Genomic DNA, 14,652 nt, shown 5'->3' with positions numbered 1-14,652 from the left:
GTGAGTTTGAGATAACCCTAGAGGCTGAGGCCCAGTTCTGAGTTACAAGTAAATTGTTATAAAAGTGATGTTGTTTTGTATTACAACTTTTAAGGTTGAGACCGATTCTTCATGACGCAGCCAGCAGGCTCTTCTGTACAGTCCCAGCATCCAACGTACACCATTTAGTAAACATTAAGAAAGTTCAAGATAAAATACAAAATATTAAGGGATTGATTTATTGAAACATGAATAAATAACAAGGATAGTACAAGCCCACGTTTATTTCAGGGGGAAGTTAATGATTAAGTACCTTTGGGAAAGTTTGTCCCATCTCTAAGAGCTTGATATCTATGTGTAACATGGCTCTGAGCCAGGGAGGCTCTCCAGGGTGCTTTGTCCTGGCAGAAGACAGGACAGGGGGGTTATTTTTTCATGTGACCTTCAATCTAGACTATCCTTCCTGTATGATTTATATCTTTTGTGGTAAAAAGTCAATTACTCTAGAAACTTTAAGCTTGGGCACAAGGGCTTCAGGTCACAGCAGCACTTCCCTTCCAGGATAAGCTTTGTTCAAACCTGAGTTTTCAGGGTATCTCATGCCAAAAACTCATCTCTGGCACACAAACCCATCTAATTGTTACAGCAGTCTTCAAAGAGATTACAACTATTTTATTTAATTTTTAATTCAGCTTTACAGTAAGAAAATCAGAAGAGGGGAAATGTAACTAAAAAAAACCCTGCATGTAACTAAAAAGATTAAAATTTCTCTGGTAAAACAAACATTAAATTCTCTGATTACATTTTTATACAGTATAGCTTGTATGAAAAATGTTTTCCAAACTATAAAAGATTTTCAGGAAGGACAAAAAAACTTTCCTTAAAAATTATTTGTAATATGTAGTCCAGGTGGAGAATGAAAGTTCATCAATAATCATGAAGTTTCTGAAGATTCAGAGCTTAACCACGGATTATGTTGTGGTATAATTCTTTATAGCAATTATTAAGTTCTCTGTCAAATCTAATTTTAGTGCATTTGCCTTTTCCAGAGATTTAGACAACTTATATATTAATTTATTTTAAAATCAATTGTAAAGCATGCTTTAGTCAAGCAAACTTGACAGAATTGTAACTCTTATCTGTATATTGGTTAATAAATACTTGGGGGGGGGAAATATCAGCACCAAAATTAGCTGAAAAGTTTTGTTTTGAAAGTAAATAGAAGGATAAGAGAGAAATACCAGAATTGGTATTTTTCAAGATGTGACTTGAGAAAAGTCCACAATGGATTAAATCTTACTTCAATTTAACACAACCTGACAACAGAAAACTTAGAGTGCACTGAGCTTTTTAAAAGCTTAGAGATAGACTTACAGAGCTAGTTTTCATCTCATTTTAAAGCACCTTGTGCCTAAACTATGTATTTCAGTTAAAATAAGCTGTTGTCAACAAGAGTACAGTTATCAAAGTTAAAAAGATAAGGTGCAGCCTCCTCTTTACATGGATCCCTTGTACCACACACTGTTTCCAGACTTGTATTTGACAGTTGCCTGTTATTAATGGCTCTAACTTTCAGAACATATACAAATTCCCAAATTGCCTTTACAATTTTACAGGATAAGTAAAGGATTCGACTTCATTTATGACCAATTTACGTGGAAATTTGCCCCACACTTGTTTAGCAGCAAAAAATAACCAGTAGATTCCTCAGAGCTATATTGTATATTTCCAACAGCTTGCAACGTATTGAATTCATACTTTATTAGAGCTTTCACCTGGTATTATGTAACCCTGTGGAAAAACAGGCAGGGAAGTTGGGATTGTAAAATTATTTCTATGTTAAAGTGATAGTTTTACATATTTTTAACTTATTCTTTTACAGAGATGTTATTCTCTTCCTCAGCTGACATCAGCAAGGCCAGTAATTACTGAAGGCCCATCCACAAGCACATTCCAAAATAATTAATGTTCGTATGGTTTTGAGGATGGAATTATTAAATTTATTTGCAACCTAGGAGCTGTGAATCATTCAAGTTTCAATAATATTAGTCCTTAAATGTTTAGCTCAAAGGTAGTACAAATTATTACTGTAACATAAGGAATATCATCCCAGATTCTGAGATTCTATGAGAATTCAGAATTCCTTTGCTTTCCAGGGCCATCTTCTCCTAGAAGTCCTTATGCAAAGCCATGAATTCTCAGTTCAGTTTTCTAGAAGAGGAACCAAATAGTTTAATGTACCTTCACATAGGAGACAATTTTTCATTTTTCTAAACAAACAAATTAACTGAAGTTACATGTAAATTATTTCTAATCAGATAAAACATTACATGGCTTCAAGTACAAAATTCACTAAGAACTCTGAACTGAAGATGGAATTCCTCAGAACAGTCCCTGACCACATCAGTCAGTGGCGTGCTGGCTCACAGCACAGCAACACTTTAGAGCTGTTTTGCCAGTGACTCCAGAAAACATACAATTAGAGGGTTCTAAAACCATGAGCTGAATTAAAAATATATTTCTATCTGTGATCTGGTTTTCAAGCCTTCTTCAGTGAAGGCTCCAATACAAGTACCCAAATTTTCAGCATTAAGTTCCCCATAAAGAAGCAGGAGACAGGTTAAGAGGTGCTGGGAGAGAGCTGAGCTACCCCTGCCCAGGGACATGAGCTAAACACAAAGCTGTTGGTTACAGAAAGCCGTCCCTCCACCAATTCCATAGAATTTGCTCCACTGTGCAAAAGAGTTCAGGAGTTATGGCTCCACAGCTGCAGGATGAGAAAACCTCAGCTCAGACTCCCAGCTTCTGCTCCAGGACAGTTTATGTACTTTAAAACCAAAAGTACACAGACATGATCAATACAGGCACAATACAGGTGTTGCCTAAGAGCTTGCACACCTTAACAGAGTACAAGCTGAAACTGGCAATGGGACAACAAAGAAGGACTTGTTTTTGCAATTCCATTTTCTCACTGAGTGTACTTGATCAACTTCCCACACACTGCTAAAGGAGATGGAACTCCAGACGGAGAAGTGATGAAGAAGCAGATAGTCCTTAAATTCTGGCTATGGGCAGACTGTCAGAAACGGAGAGAATGCTGAAGAACACAGAAAATTCTTTAGTTTCTGTTCTTGAAGTTCATCTCAGTACAATCCATGAATGAGTAAACAAAACGTGGGGCTGTGCTATATCTGTGTCTCACATTGTGGTACACAATGTGGTACGAATCCTGAACTCAAAAAGAATGTTGAAAAACTTAAACATTTGGGTAAGGACCACGAGAATCATCCCAAGACTGGAAAACAAACTGAGATTCCAGTTGCTCCATTTGTTTTAAGAAAGAGACCACAAGATGGCTTGATGATAGCAATAAAGTACTCATGGAAAACACACCATGGGCTCTTTGTCCCATAGATAAAGATCTAGGAAAATCCAATGAATGAAAACTGAAGCTAGACAAATCCAAACTAAAAGTAATGTACCGTTTTTTTACTCATCTAAGCTCTCAATCACTAGGACAATATATTAGAAAAATTGCTGGTAAGGGTGCTTTTCTAACAACTGATTTCTCACTGAACCTGTGAATGGATTGAGGGTGCTACAGAGGTGAGAACAGATATCAAAAAAGGTTTGCAAGAACAGCAGCTGTTCAAAGAGAGAGCAAGAGAACATGGCCATGCAAGAGCAATTAGCAAAACATCATAAGTGTTTCACATAAGATACTAAAAAAAACTGTGTTGATTTAAAAAAAACAACTTTGTCCTTGCTGATGAAATGGAAATCTCCATTTAACAAGTAGAGAAAATGAGCAAAATGTGCGTAACTGCCTGAAAGCCTTAGTAGTGCAATCTCTTTCATCAGACAGAGCAGTAACACCAACGCTCCCAATGACAGCTCTGAGCCAAACTCCCTGGCAGACTTGCAGCCTTTGTGGGTGGTGTATTGTTTACAGTTCCATGGGCTGGGCCCAAAGAGTGATGATCAGTGACAGGAGTCTAACTGGAGGTCAGTAATTAGCGGTGATGCCAGGGGTTTGTGCTGGGGCCAGTCCTGTGAAACACCTTTAGCAATGGTCTGGATGATGGGGCAGAGTGCACCCTCAGCAATCTCTACGTTACACACAATTGGGAGTGGCTGATATGCCAGAGGGTGGTGCTGCCATCCAGAGGGACCACAATGGGCTGGAAAAACAGGCTGACAAGAACCTCATGAAGTACAACAAGGGGAAATGCCAAGTCCAGCACCTGGGGAGAAACAATCCCAGCCACCAGTATATGCTGGGGCCTGCCCAGCTGGGAAGCAGCTTGGCAGAAAAGGATCTGGGCATCCAAGGGGACACCAAGTTAAACATGAGCTGGCAACCTGCCCTTGCAGCAAAGGCCAGTGGTATTGCAGGCTGCATTATCCTCCCAGCAGGTTGAGGGAGGTGATCCTTCCTCTCTACCGAGCATTGGAGAGGCCACACCTGGAGTGCTGTGTCCACTTCTGGGTACAAGGGAGTCATGGAGAAACTGGAGAGAGACCAACAAAGGGCCATGAAGATGATTAAAGGACTGGAGCAGCACTGAGGAGAGATAAACACTAGCACAGGTTGCCCAGGGAGGTGGTGGTGTCTCTCTCCCTGGAGATATTCAAAAACTGCCTGTACACAGTCCTGGACAACTAGCTCCATCCAGGTGTCCCTAGCAGAGTAGGGGGGGTTGGACCAGATGGGCTGCAGAGCCCAACCTCAACCACTCTGTGTTTCTGTGATTTACTGTGTGAGAGAAAACTATACCATGAAAACTATCAAACATCAAAAAGCTAAACCAATTTTAGCTAATTCTCCTATGATCTACACACATACAAACTGTCTGCAGACTGACAGAAGAAAAAAACATAAAAGGTAAGAGCATAGAGCCAACCAAGTCAGGTGTGAGGCTGAAGTAGACAGCCACTAGAGAACACTCAATCTTCTGATGCTTGGAGAGTTGAGAGAAAAGGCAAGATGAGAGTACAACTGTCCTTCAGCTGAAGGAAATCAAAGTAGATGATATAAAAATATCACAGTAAGGTACTGGTAGATGTTAAATAAGAAATAGGTGACAGGTGGCACTCCACAAAGGTTGTGATAGGAAAAAAACTTCTCATGGCACAAGGGGACTGGAAAGTCTAGAAACAGTGAAAATGGCTCAAGAGGATATCAGGAGTAAGGGGATCAAAGAATGTCATGGAGATGTTTCCAAGCTATCCAGCCTCACCCACTTGTGTATGCTCGCTGAAATTATTTACCCTGCATCACATTTCACAGATTTAGCCTAAGTTGCCACATGTAAAGCCTACCACATATAAAGTCAAATTAACCAATACTTTCAAGGCAGAGAATTTTATGCCCTGTCTAAGTAACACAGTATACCATATGTTGGTTTAAAACAGGTGAAACACAGTATATGGGTCCTATTGAATGCACATCTTTACCTTCGCTTTCTTTGAAGATACACATGTACCAACCACTGGGCAATAAACGGCCATACAATAGCAAAAGCTAAAATACCAGGAGAAATTTCAAAGGGCCACCATGATGGTTTCTAAGGAAAACAGAAAAAAATTCCAGTCAGCAATCTGTGTGCACATATTGAATACCACCTGTATAATTCTAAATCACTTCAAATGCTACAGTACCAAAGTAGAAAATAATACCAGAAGAAAAGATTAATCTATCAAGTAATTTCTTCAGACAGATTATTTTTTATTTCCTAGTCAAGGAAGAGACAATACAAAAAGCACATACCAAGAGCTAGAGATAAAATATTCAGCTCATCTTTTTTCACAGTTCACAATGCTTTTTACAAATAGTAAAAACAGTATTTTACCTTGACAGAGGAGGCGGGCTGGTAATTTGACTGTGGTGTTGCAGATTTTGCCTTTAAATACAAACAAAGGCTGGTAAGTATAAAAAAGATAACTTCAATTAAAATTTTTCTGCTTCACAAAACAAGAATATGAGGGTTTTCATCTTGTGAAGGCTTTGCAATCTGTATATATCACAGTTTAATGCACAGAACGACTCCTATGCAACACCCCTTTCACCACATACCTCTGATGTTTCCACTACTCTTTACAGCATTTTTATCACATCTCTTGTGTCTTAGAAAATGAGTCAGTGCACTTACTGGACCTCTTTACAGTTTGTGAAGGCCCCCTTGTTCAACCTGTCATTGCAACTTCCTCAAATCTGGTCCAGTCCCAGTTCTGACCCAGAGCAGAAATCCCACCAGCTTAATTTGCATGATGACATGTTTCAACACTACTCTATACTGAGGTCAAAGCACTGTTTTAGTCTGCCCTGAGCTACAGCTACAGCCATGTCTAACACCATAAAGGAAAGAGAATACTCTGTTCCATATCTTCCATACAATCCTGAAAATGAAAGTACCAGAAACTTTTCAAGACTATTCCCATACACTGTTGTGGTGCTTCCACAAAAACAAAGCAGCTGGTTTTCTAGGTCTTTCTTAACTTATGTAAGTGTGAAACAGAAGCTGCTGTTTCTCCTTAGGTATGGGTAGCAAGCACAGCATGAACTGCTGGAGAACAATCTTTTACTATTTCTTCATATATTGCTCAGGCAAAAAAAGAAAATCAATCTGTATTCAAAACATTAGATTCTGGAATAGCTGTGATGCAGCAAAATCATGGTTTTAATAAATCCTTTTCCCTAGCTGCCTTAGATTTGGAATATGTGCATCCCATAGGATACTGCTTGTACAGCTCTCTCATCTCAGGTAGATCAGAATGTATCAGCAAGTCAAACAAAACCAAACATTTCCAGGTTTCTGAATCAACTATATTCACATGTTCTATTCTCCTGAAGACACAGTATTTCCATTGAAACAGAAGGAAAAAGAAACACTACATCAGTAAATATCTACAATTACTTAAGACTTCCTTTGCCTGTCTTGTGTACATAATGTGAAATTCCAAGAAAGCTGGATTACTTCATGAGGAAAGACAGCTGTGAAGAATCAGTCTTGCTAACTGAAAAACGGAATCAGAAGTTCTGCCTGCAAACATTCACCAGTCTGAAAGATTAAGATAATTTCTCACTTTGAAAATACTTTGAGATCTAGTGATGAAGAAATTCTCTGGGATCATGTATTACTAACATTAACTATGGAATCTCCATATATAGTGACTGTGTAATGTGTATCAATAACTATGGCTAAGATTAGTCTGATCAGAGATCAGTAAAATAATATATGGTTAATTTCTAAGTTGAAATACATGTTCTTGCTCACATGTAAAAGAGTCCTGAATTGTGTTCCTGAGAGTAGGTACCGATAGGAAATTTTAAGTTGGACTAAACTACAGAATGTAACTGACATGTCTTCACAGTTTAAGAAAATATCATCTGAAATTTCCATCTGAAAAAGCACACAAATGTCCAAGGACATTTCATAAAAAGTAACTGAATAACTACAAAGAACAGTACCTGTGATGCTGTAACTGCCTCCAGCATATGCAGCCTCTGGAGGACATTCTGCATGTCTTCTTGCAACCGCATCAGCACCACTGCAATCTGCTCATTGAGGCTTCCCCGGGGTCCCCTGTCGGATCCCCAGCGCTCGCCGTCCCCTCCACTACCCATCTGGCCACCCTGGGAACCGTCTCCTAAAGGCTGAAGTCTATGCCCTGTTTTGAGGGAGAAAAAAACCAGAAACATAAAACACAGAATGGGCTACCAACTCTATTGAAAATGTTTAACAGTTCACTTTCCTCCCTCAGTTTCCACTCAGGAGTATCCAGACAGTTCAGAAGCACTGGGAGGTCACTGAAATGTCATGAGATGTTTCCCTACTGCCTCAGTGTGACAGTATCATTCAAGTTCCTAGAACTGCAAAAATATTTAGGAAAAAACTATTAATTCGCATCCAGACAAGTTCAGCAGTAAATTCTGCCCTAGTGAAAAGAAAGTAAGATCTGTCTTATTATCAAGCGTAGGTCTGTTCTAAATTTGGCAGTCTTCAGCTGGAAAACAAAGATCACTAGAATACGGTGACAAGGAAAGGTAATTATTTGAAACCTACAATACTCCCTTAAACTAGATACAACTACAACTAGCATATCATGTTTCTGCCTGCAAGTAACAAACTTCAGTAAAACAACAAAAGAGAGGAGATAGTTTAACTGTAGTATGTTCTTCATAATACTTTTAAACATAAATGTTCTACTTGGATTTTCTTTTGAATTTTTGCATCTGATTACATATAGGTGCCATACAAAAGGCATGCTATATACAAATAAAATACTTTTTGCCTTTTTTTGTTTTGTACAAGAAAAAATAATTTTATCCTTGACTTTACAGATCATATCACTGGAATATGGTGCTGCTCCTAGGTGACGGTATTAGAAGTATTATGGAATTAAAAAGAGCAGAGGTCCAACATAAATTGAACATCTGGGCTATTATGTGATTAAGAATCATTAAGTTTTAAGAATCATAATGGATAGTATCAGGATCACTCAAAGGTGTGGCTAACATTCCAATAACATACAAAACAATGTGTCACTCATACCTTTCCAAGCCATTCCACGGTTTCAAATAAGCCACCACAGAGGTATAAATGCACATGTATTTATCAATAAATATGTAACTTCTAAAAAAACTCTTCTTAGGCACAGGCTGGTTTTGATGATTACATTTCTAAAAACCCAGGTGCCACAACAGCAGCTGGAATATAAGGTTACCCACTGTAATTAGCATTTTGTTATCTATTGTTACTGAGAAGGACAGAAGCACTATATAAATGACTCTCTTATTGGACAGTATTGGGAAGTTCTTGTCAGGCACCAGTAACTTATGGCAGTGAGGAGAGGGGGAACACAAACACAGTGTGCACAGTACCTCTCCCTCTTCTGATACTGTAGAAATTGGCTTTTTCTCCACCTTTTTTCTCCTTGTGAGGGCCCCCATTACCGGCTTTGCCATCTTCTCCTCCACATTTGACTTCACCTTGTTCTTCAGCTATTCCCTCTCCAGTATTTCCAGATTGGAGATTCCCGTAAGTCATGCAAGTGTGCCTTGGAAAATCCATATTTTCTAATAGAAGACTGTGATCTACATCCAAGAAATGGGATGAATGCTTTAAAGATCCTTTAGCTGATGTGATGATCTCCAAGGGCTACAAATTAACATTAGCAAGTAATTAAATTCTGTAAAATATGACAGTTTACCATCAAAAAGGAAGAAACATCATCTCTACTTTCACATTAAGAAAATATTTTGCCCGTAATTAAGACTTTTCTATTAAGGGGAACAGTTGTTTTCCCATAGAATGTACTAACTATTGTCTAAATGTCATTTTCAGATTGAAAGGGCCTTTGAAGCAAATACTCTCAGAACAGTGATACCACTGGAATTTCTTTAGATATTTCTGACATACAGTAATACTTAATAATCACTAAATCATAACATTAAGATCTGAAAATGTTCAGTTTTTCCTTGTAAAATCTGCTTTGCTTCCTAGACAGTGAAACAGTCTCAACTCGAATTTGGGAGCCACACAGTCAAAAGTCACATGCCATTAGCAACCCTGAGTAGGCACTGTCTGCGCTCACGGCAAAGAGATCCCCTTGCTTATTATCAACCTGTTCAGAACAGCCTGGCTGCACCTGCACCTCTCACCAAACAAAAGGAAAGCAGAGTGTTCTATCGACTTCTCACTCAAAATCAGTGGTACCACAGGAAGACACTAAAAATGGATGAGATAAGAGCTGTTCAGGCCACAATGACACATTCTGCAACAGCACAGCCTTACAGTGGTTCAAGCAACCCTTTGTTCAGGACCAGGACAAGCACCTGCACAAGCAAATGTTGAAGCAGACTGGGGACCTCAGCTGAAAAATAACTTCATGGAAAAGCCAAAATAACCAAAAGGAGGGACACAGAAATGGAAACTGCTGCCCAAATTTGTCACACAGCAGTTCAAAAACCTGGATCACCAGAACTGAAGGGCAGAGTGCTTGCTATATCTGTTCCAAGTAAAAGCTGTATTTAATTATTTAAGTGAACCTCTTCTAGTTTGAATTGACTGATCTATAATTCTACTTTATATTTATTTACATATACCTGAATATTTGTTATTTTGTGCAGAACTAGAACTTTTCTCATGGAGGTTGGGAAACTGACAAATTATCCACCCACTTCAATTAATGAATCTCAAACAAGCTTGAACAATAAACAAGATGATTGGGAAATCACCTAGATAAGACAGCTTGCAGTACTTCTATCAAATTACCTTTCTCAACATTCTTCATTACCAGGTAAAATTTGTTAAAAAAAATTTTCTGCTTACTCAGGAAAGAGCTAGACAAGAGAATGATGAAATATTAGAGTGCCTACTGGTCTTTCTGATCCTGTGCATCATCCACAGATTCCTCTCCAGAATCAGGAAACAAAGTGTTTGAGTACGATTCATGAAGTCCACACTTAAACTGGAACTCTGAAGGAGGTCCAAGCCAGTAAGGCAGCTAAGACTGCAGTTTACACAATGAGCAGGAGCACAAATTCAGTCAAAACTATGGCAGCACAGTTGGTGCCCACCTTTTAGATGAAAGTCAGAGCTGTATATTACGACTGAAGAGAATACAAGAGAACACAGAAATCCTTGTTATCTCCCACTTCTTTAGACCTAGGCCACTTTTAGGCACTGGCCTACAGGCCACCTGCTAAGGCTTACTCTTTATTTATTCTAAGAAACAAACACAGGATTCATCAGGCCAGAAAAAGAGCAAGCAAAAAGTTCATTGTTACAAAGACACTTCCTGTTTCCTAGAAATAGCTGAATTCTGCTCCCTACATATGTTATGAGATCCTAAATTAATTTGTGGGCACAGATATTAGTTTCTTTGTACTAGTTTGTTTTGGGGTTTTTGACAATTGTTTCTTTGTACTGTTGTTTTTCATCCCTTCCCCTCAAATAAATTCTCCGAGGGCAAAAATTTCAAGGCTTTTAGATCAGCAGTAACCAAGTTGTAAAAGACTGACAATAAAAAGAACATAATCCGATATTTCAAACAGAAAGACAGCATTTACCTCTCCATGTCTATGTTCACCTGATAAAGAGGAGCCTATTTAAAAATAAGCACAGCAGTTCCAAAATACACACAGGGACTACTAAATCCCATACCTCTTCTAGTCCAAGTTGCTCCATAGAGTCACAATAAACTTCACTGTCTGAATCACTGGTTAAGTGCTGAGTTGCTGAGATCTCTTCAGTATTGTCTTCACTTGCACCTGTAGGGAAAGGGGATAGCACACGTGCTTTGTAAATGTGAGTCAGTTGAGAAAACCCTGTCAAAGAGTAAAGTAATGAGTTAAAATGTGAGCCTCAATTCACAGCCCTTTTATCTATGATTGTCATCCTAAACTTAAATTCTGAATAAAGAGGTCATATTAATATAGGAATTATATTTATTTTTCCATTTACTAGTGGGAAAACTATACCTCATACTGACATTTCTGTATTATAAATTTTAATTTTACCCTGTTCACTCCACTCTCCTTCCTTAGTTCAGTAAAAAGCAGTTTTGCCTGAAGTTATGTTAGTTTTAAAACTATATATTTAGACCTCAGTTTCAACAAACTGGCATTTATAACATGTTCAGCCTCTGAGAACGATAAATATGATATTAGTGATTTTTATTTTACTACAGATTCACTCTCAAAGGCCAACAGTATTCACTTCGGTAGCATAATGATATACAAGAAAACAATTCTATTTCTATGGGTTTGGGCCCCTCTGTTTCTCAATTCTTCTCTCTTTCTGTAGGAGATCCTAAGAGAAAGCCTTATTTTGAACTGGAATTAATTCCTTTTTTTTTTTTTAGTTTTCTGTCTTGAGGTTTCTACAACTGAGACACCACTGCTAGTCTCTGAATCCCAGGACTGAGCTTTCAAGAAAAGAGTATTTTCCATTAAAAACATGTGCAAATGAAAACGTGGTCTTGTAAGGACAATACCTTGGTGAGCACTGTTATTAGCTATTTCTAGGCTTGGCTCCTCTTTATTTGTTTCTTCCTCTGGGTTCAAGCCATTCAAGGCAGATTTGGTCTGGATGCCATTCTGCATATCTGTGATAAAGCTGTCCTTGTAACAGCCATTCCTAACAATACCTTCCAAATCCTTAGCAGCTGCTGATGCGGGTTTCGCATTCTTATAGTCTGTAAAAGAACAAGAAAACTTTGCAAAGGGAAAGCTATGCACCTAATAGCTCAAAATATATTTCTTCAAGTAGCTCACTTTCTAATGGACTGTATGTATAATGCATCTGCAGAACAAAACATGTAAATGCTCCTGGATTCACATTTGTGTGGATTGTTCTGTTCTTGTAAAAAACGTAAATATAAAATTTAGTTTGCATAAAGAGCAGATGATACTTAAAACATAAGTAAGCAAATCCAAAGCAGGTCTCTCTGCTAAACTAAATAATAATCCTAATGTCCTTGGAGGAAAAAATCTGTATAGAATTCTAAATATATAATTTGGTTTTCACTAGATGGTGTTTCCAGCATCAAACTTTTTATGGACCCTCTAAATGAGTCACATTGAGAGTTCTGTTTTATTTTCTCTGAAGAAAAAAAGAAGTAATTTTCAATGCTACACTTACAGGCCATGTAGCCATTCACAGCTCTTACAAAAAGCACTGGCAACAAAACCCAAAACAATAAAGGGTACAGATGTTTATCTAACCTACCGACAGAACTTGCCACACAAGTGAAAAACTGTACAGCATAGCTCACAAAATCTGTACTAGTTTTAATTCTTATAACCTAGGCTGAGAGACAGACATTGTTCACACAGGCATACACATGTATTTGCACCTAATTCTCTTGAAAAACATCCATGGTTCTTTGGGATTTTTTGCCATTTAGGTGGTTAAGAATAACTTTGGCAGAGACAATGGTCCAGAAAACATACCCTTTCCATTTATCTGCAGTTCTTTTTCTTCCTCTTCACGAAGCCCCTCTTCTTCTGATTCCGCTCCACTGTCGCTACTTTCAGCTTTTCCATTTACAGCCTTTATATTTGAAGTGGAATTCATGACATTACTGAGGTCTAAGAAAAAAATCAAAGAAGAAAAAAAGATGTATTTTAAAAGAAACAAGCATGTAACCACTCCCCCCTCAAACTATCAGCCATAGTTCTACAAAACTACTTCCATATTAGAAGCTGTACCAAGTAACAGCAGCTCATTTCTGTAAACTCTTTCTTAAGTGATTTAGAGTTTCTCTTTTGTGGCCCATTACTGAGTGCCTGGCTGCTGGTGCAAAGATTCTCAGTGACTCTGAGAAAGCCCCCTGGGAACAGACAGGAGGCCACTTTCACTACCCAGTCTCAGACCAAGACTATTACTGTATTTAGGGTACAGCTGCAGTAACATTTTAGCTGAGACTGATGTGGCCATGTTATTTGAAACCAAGAAGTCAGTGTTTTAATAGAAGCTCCCTTCTGGGCTGAAATGCTTCAAAACTGTTCTCAATTCAAAGGCAAATTTCGAAACATTCTATTCAATTATGTGAACACAATTCTGAGTAAGGTAAAGATGGTGTTTCATGCATCTCTTGCTGTAATCTAGGCAGTCACAAAAAAGGGTAAGACTAAAGTTTATACAGATCTTTATCTAGCAAAGGGCATATGGAAATAAATTCTCTGATTGCAGTGCAAAAGTTGACAAAATTAATATATACACTGAGCATTCTTTCATAAACATTTAAAAAAATAAATCTTGAAATAGACAAAGTAACTGCTAAATCCTTGCTTTCCACATTTTTGATCACTCCCAAGGATCACAAACAATTTACTCTGACTGTATGAGGAATTGCAAGGTAACAATTCTTTAAAAATATGGAGTATATAAAGGACAATTCTACCACCTCTGGTAAAACACATATGGTCAAACACATCCTGATGATCATTTAAACCCCCTATGTTAGGAGAGAGTGATTAAGGTACAAAGAGGGGGCAGTTTCTGTAAGACACTCACACAATTTACATGTTGACTCCAAGGCTGAAATCTGACTGTTTTAATTGTCACCACAGCATTCCATTTGCATAATTTCTACATTCCCTTGTCAGAACCTTGAGAGATTAATTCTTACATTTAGGCTTAACATTAAACAGCAAAATGATATCCAATTATACTGGAGTTGCCAAACCAGCTTCACTACTTTCTGTGCTGCATGGTAATTTAGAGCTAAGGGGTTTTTCTGCTTTAACCTCCCAGTGAAGAGCCTTCCCACATTCCTCTAGTTTCCAAGCTTATCCACAGCACTTCAAAAAAGTAAAAATGCAAAATAACTTACTGTATAGTAATAATGAATATGTTAAATATTATGTTCACCTTAGTTTTGTTGCAAGGTAAGGTTTCTGTGGACACCTTGCATCACTATTTTAGATTGATGTAATCCAACTCTTATCTGAAGATTAAAAAAACCCACTTCTTTATTATAAAAACAGATTTGGAAAAGCAACTGTCCATCCTCTCAATTACAAGAATATAAGCTATCACCTGCTCATTTTCTCCTCACTGAAGAACACTTGCTTATTTGCAATGAAATGTTTCACAAAATTGAAATCCAAAATATTCCCAGTTTATTTCTCACAATCGTGTTTCATTAATTGTGAATCCCAGT

At 37.9% G+C, this 14,652-nt stretch overlaps 1 protein-coding gene across 4 annotated transcripts in view; it reads right to left on the bottom strand.

Annotated features, from left to right (window-relative positions):
* Nucleotides 1-199: 199 nt before the first annotated feature.
* Nucleotides 200-14,652, bottom strand: part of ACBD5 (acyl-CoA binding domain containing 5) — a 30,270-nt gene continuing 15,817 nt past the window's right edge. For all 4 annotated transcript variants that reach the window (XM_051802448.1, XM_051802449.1, XM_051802451.1 and 1 more), the window contains 8 exons: nt 12,938-13,075; nt 11,980-12,180; nt 11,148-11,254; nt 8,864-9,140; nt 7,451-7,650; nt 5,832-5,882; nt 5,437-5,546; nt 200-2,190 (listed from right to left, as the gene is read on the bottom strand). In XM_051802448.1, coding sequence (XP_051658408.1) covers nt 2,178-2,190; nt 5,437-5,546; nt 5,832-5,882; nt 7,451-7,650; nt 8,864-9,140; nt 11,148-11,254; nt 11,980-12,180; nt 12,938-13,075 — 1,097 coding nt within the window. In that variant the 3' untranslated portion in view covers nt 200-2,177. The remainder of the gene's footprint in view (nt 2,191-5,436; nt 5,547-5,831; nt 5,883-7,450; nt 7,651-8,863; nt 9,141-11,147; nt 11,255-11,979; nt 12,181-12,937; nt 13,076-14,652) is intronic.

Source organism: Manacus candei, unplaced genomic scaffold (genome assembly GCF_025592945.1).
Source record: "Manacus candei isolate 608988 ecotype Guabito, Panama unplaced genomic scaffold, ASM2559294v1 h1tg000056l, whole genome shotgun sequence".
NCBI lineage: Eukaryota > Metazoa > Chordata > Aves > Passeriformes > Pipridae > Manacus > Manacus candei.
Note: the sequence above shows the minus strand (reverse complement) of the source record. Positions and strands in the feature narration are given on the sequence as shown.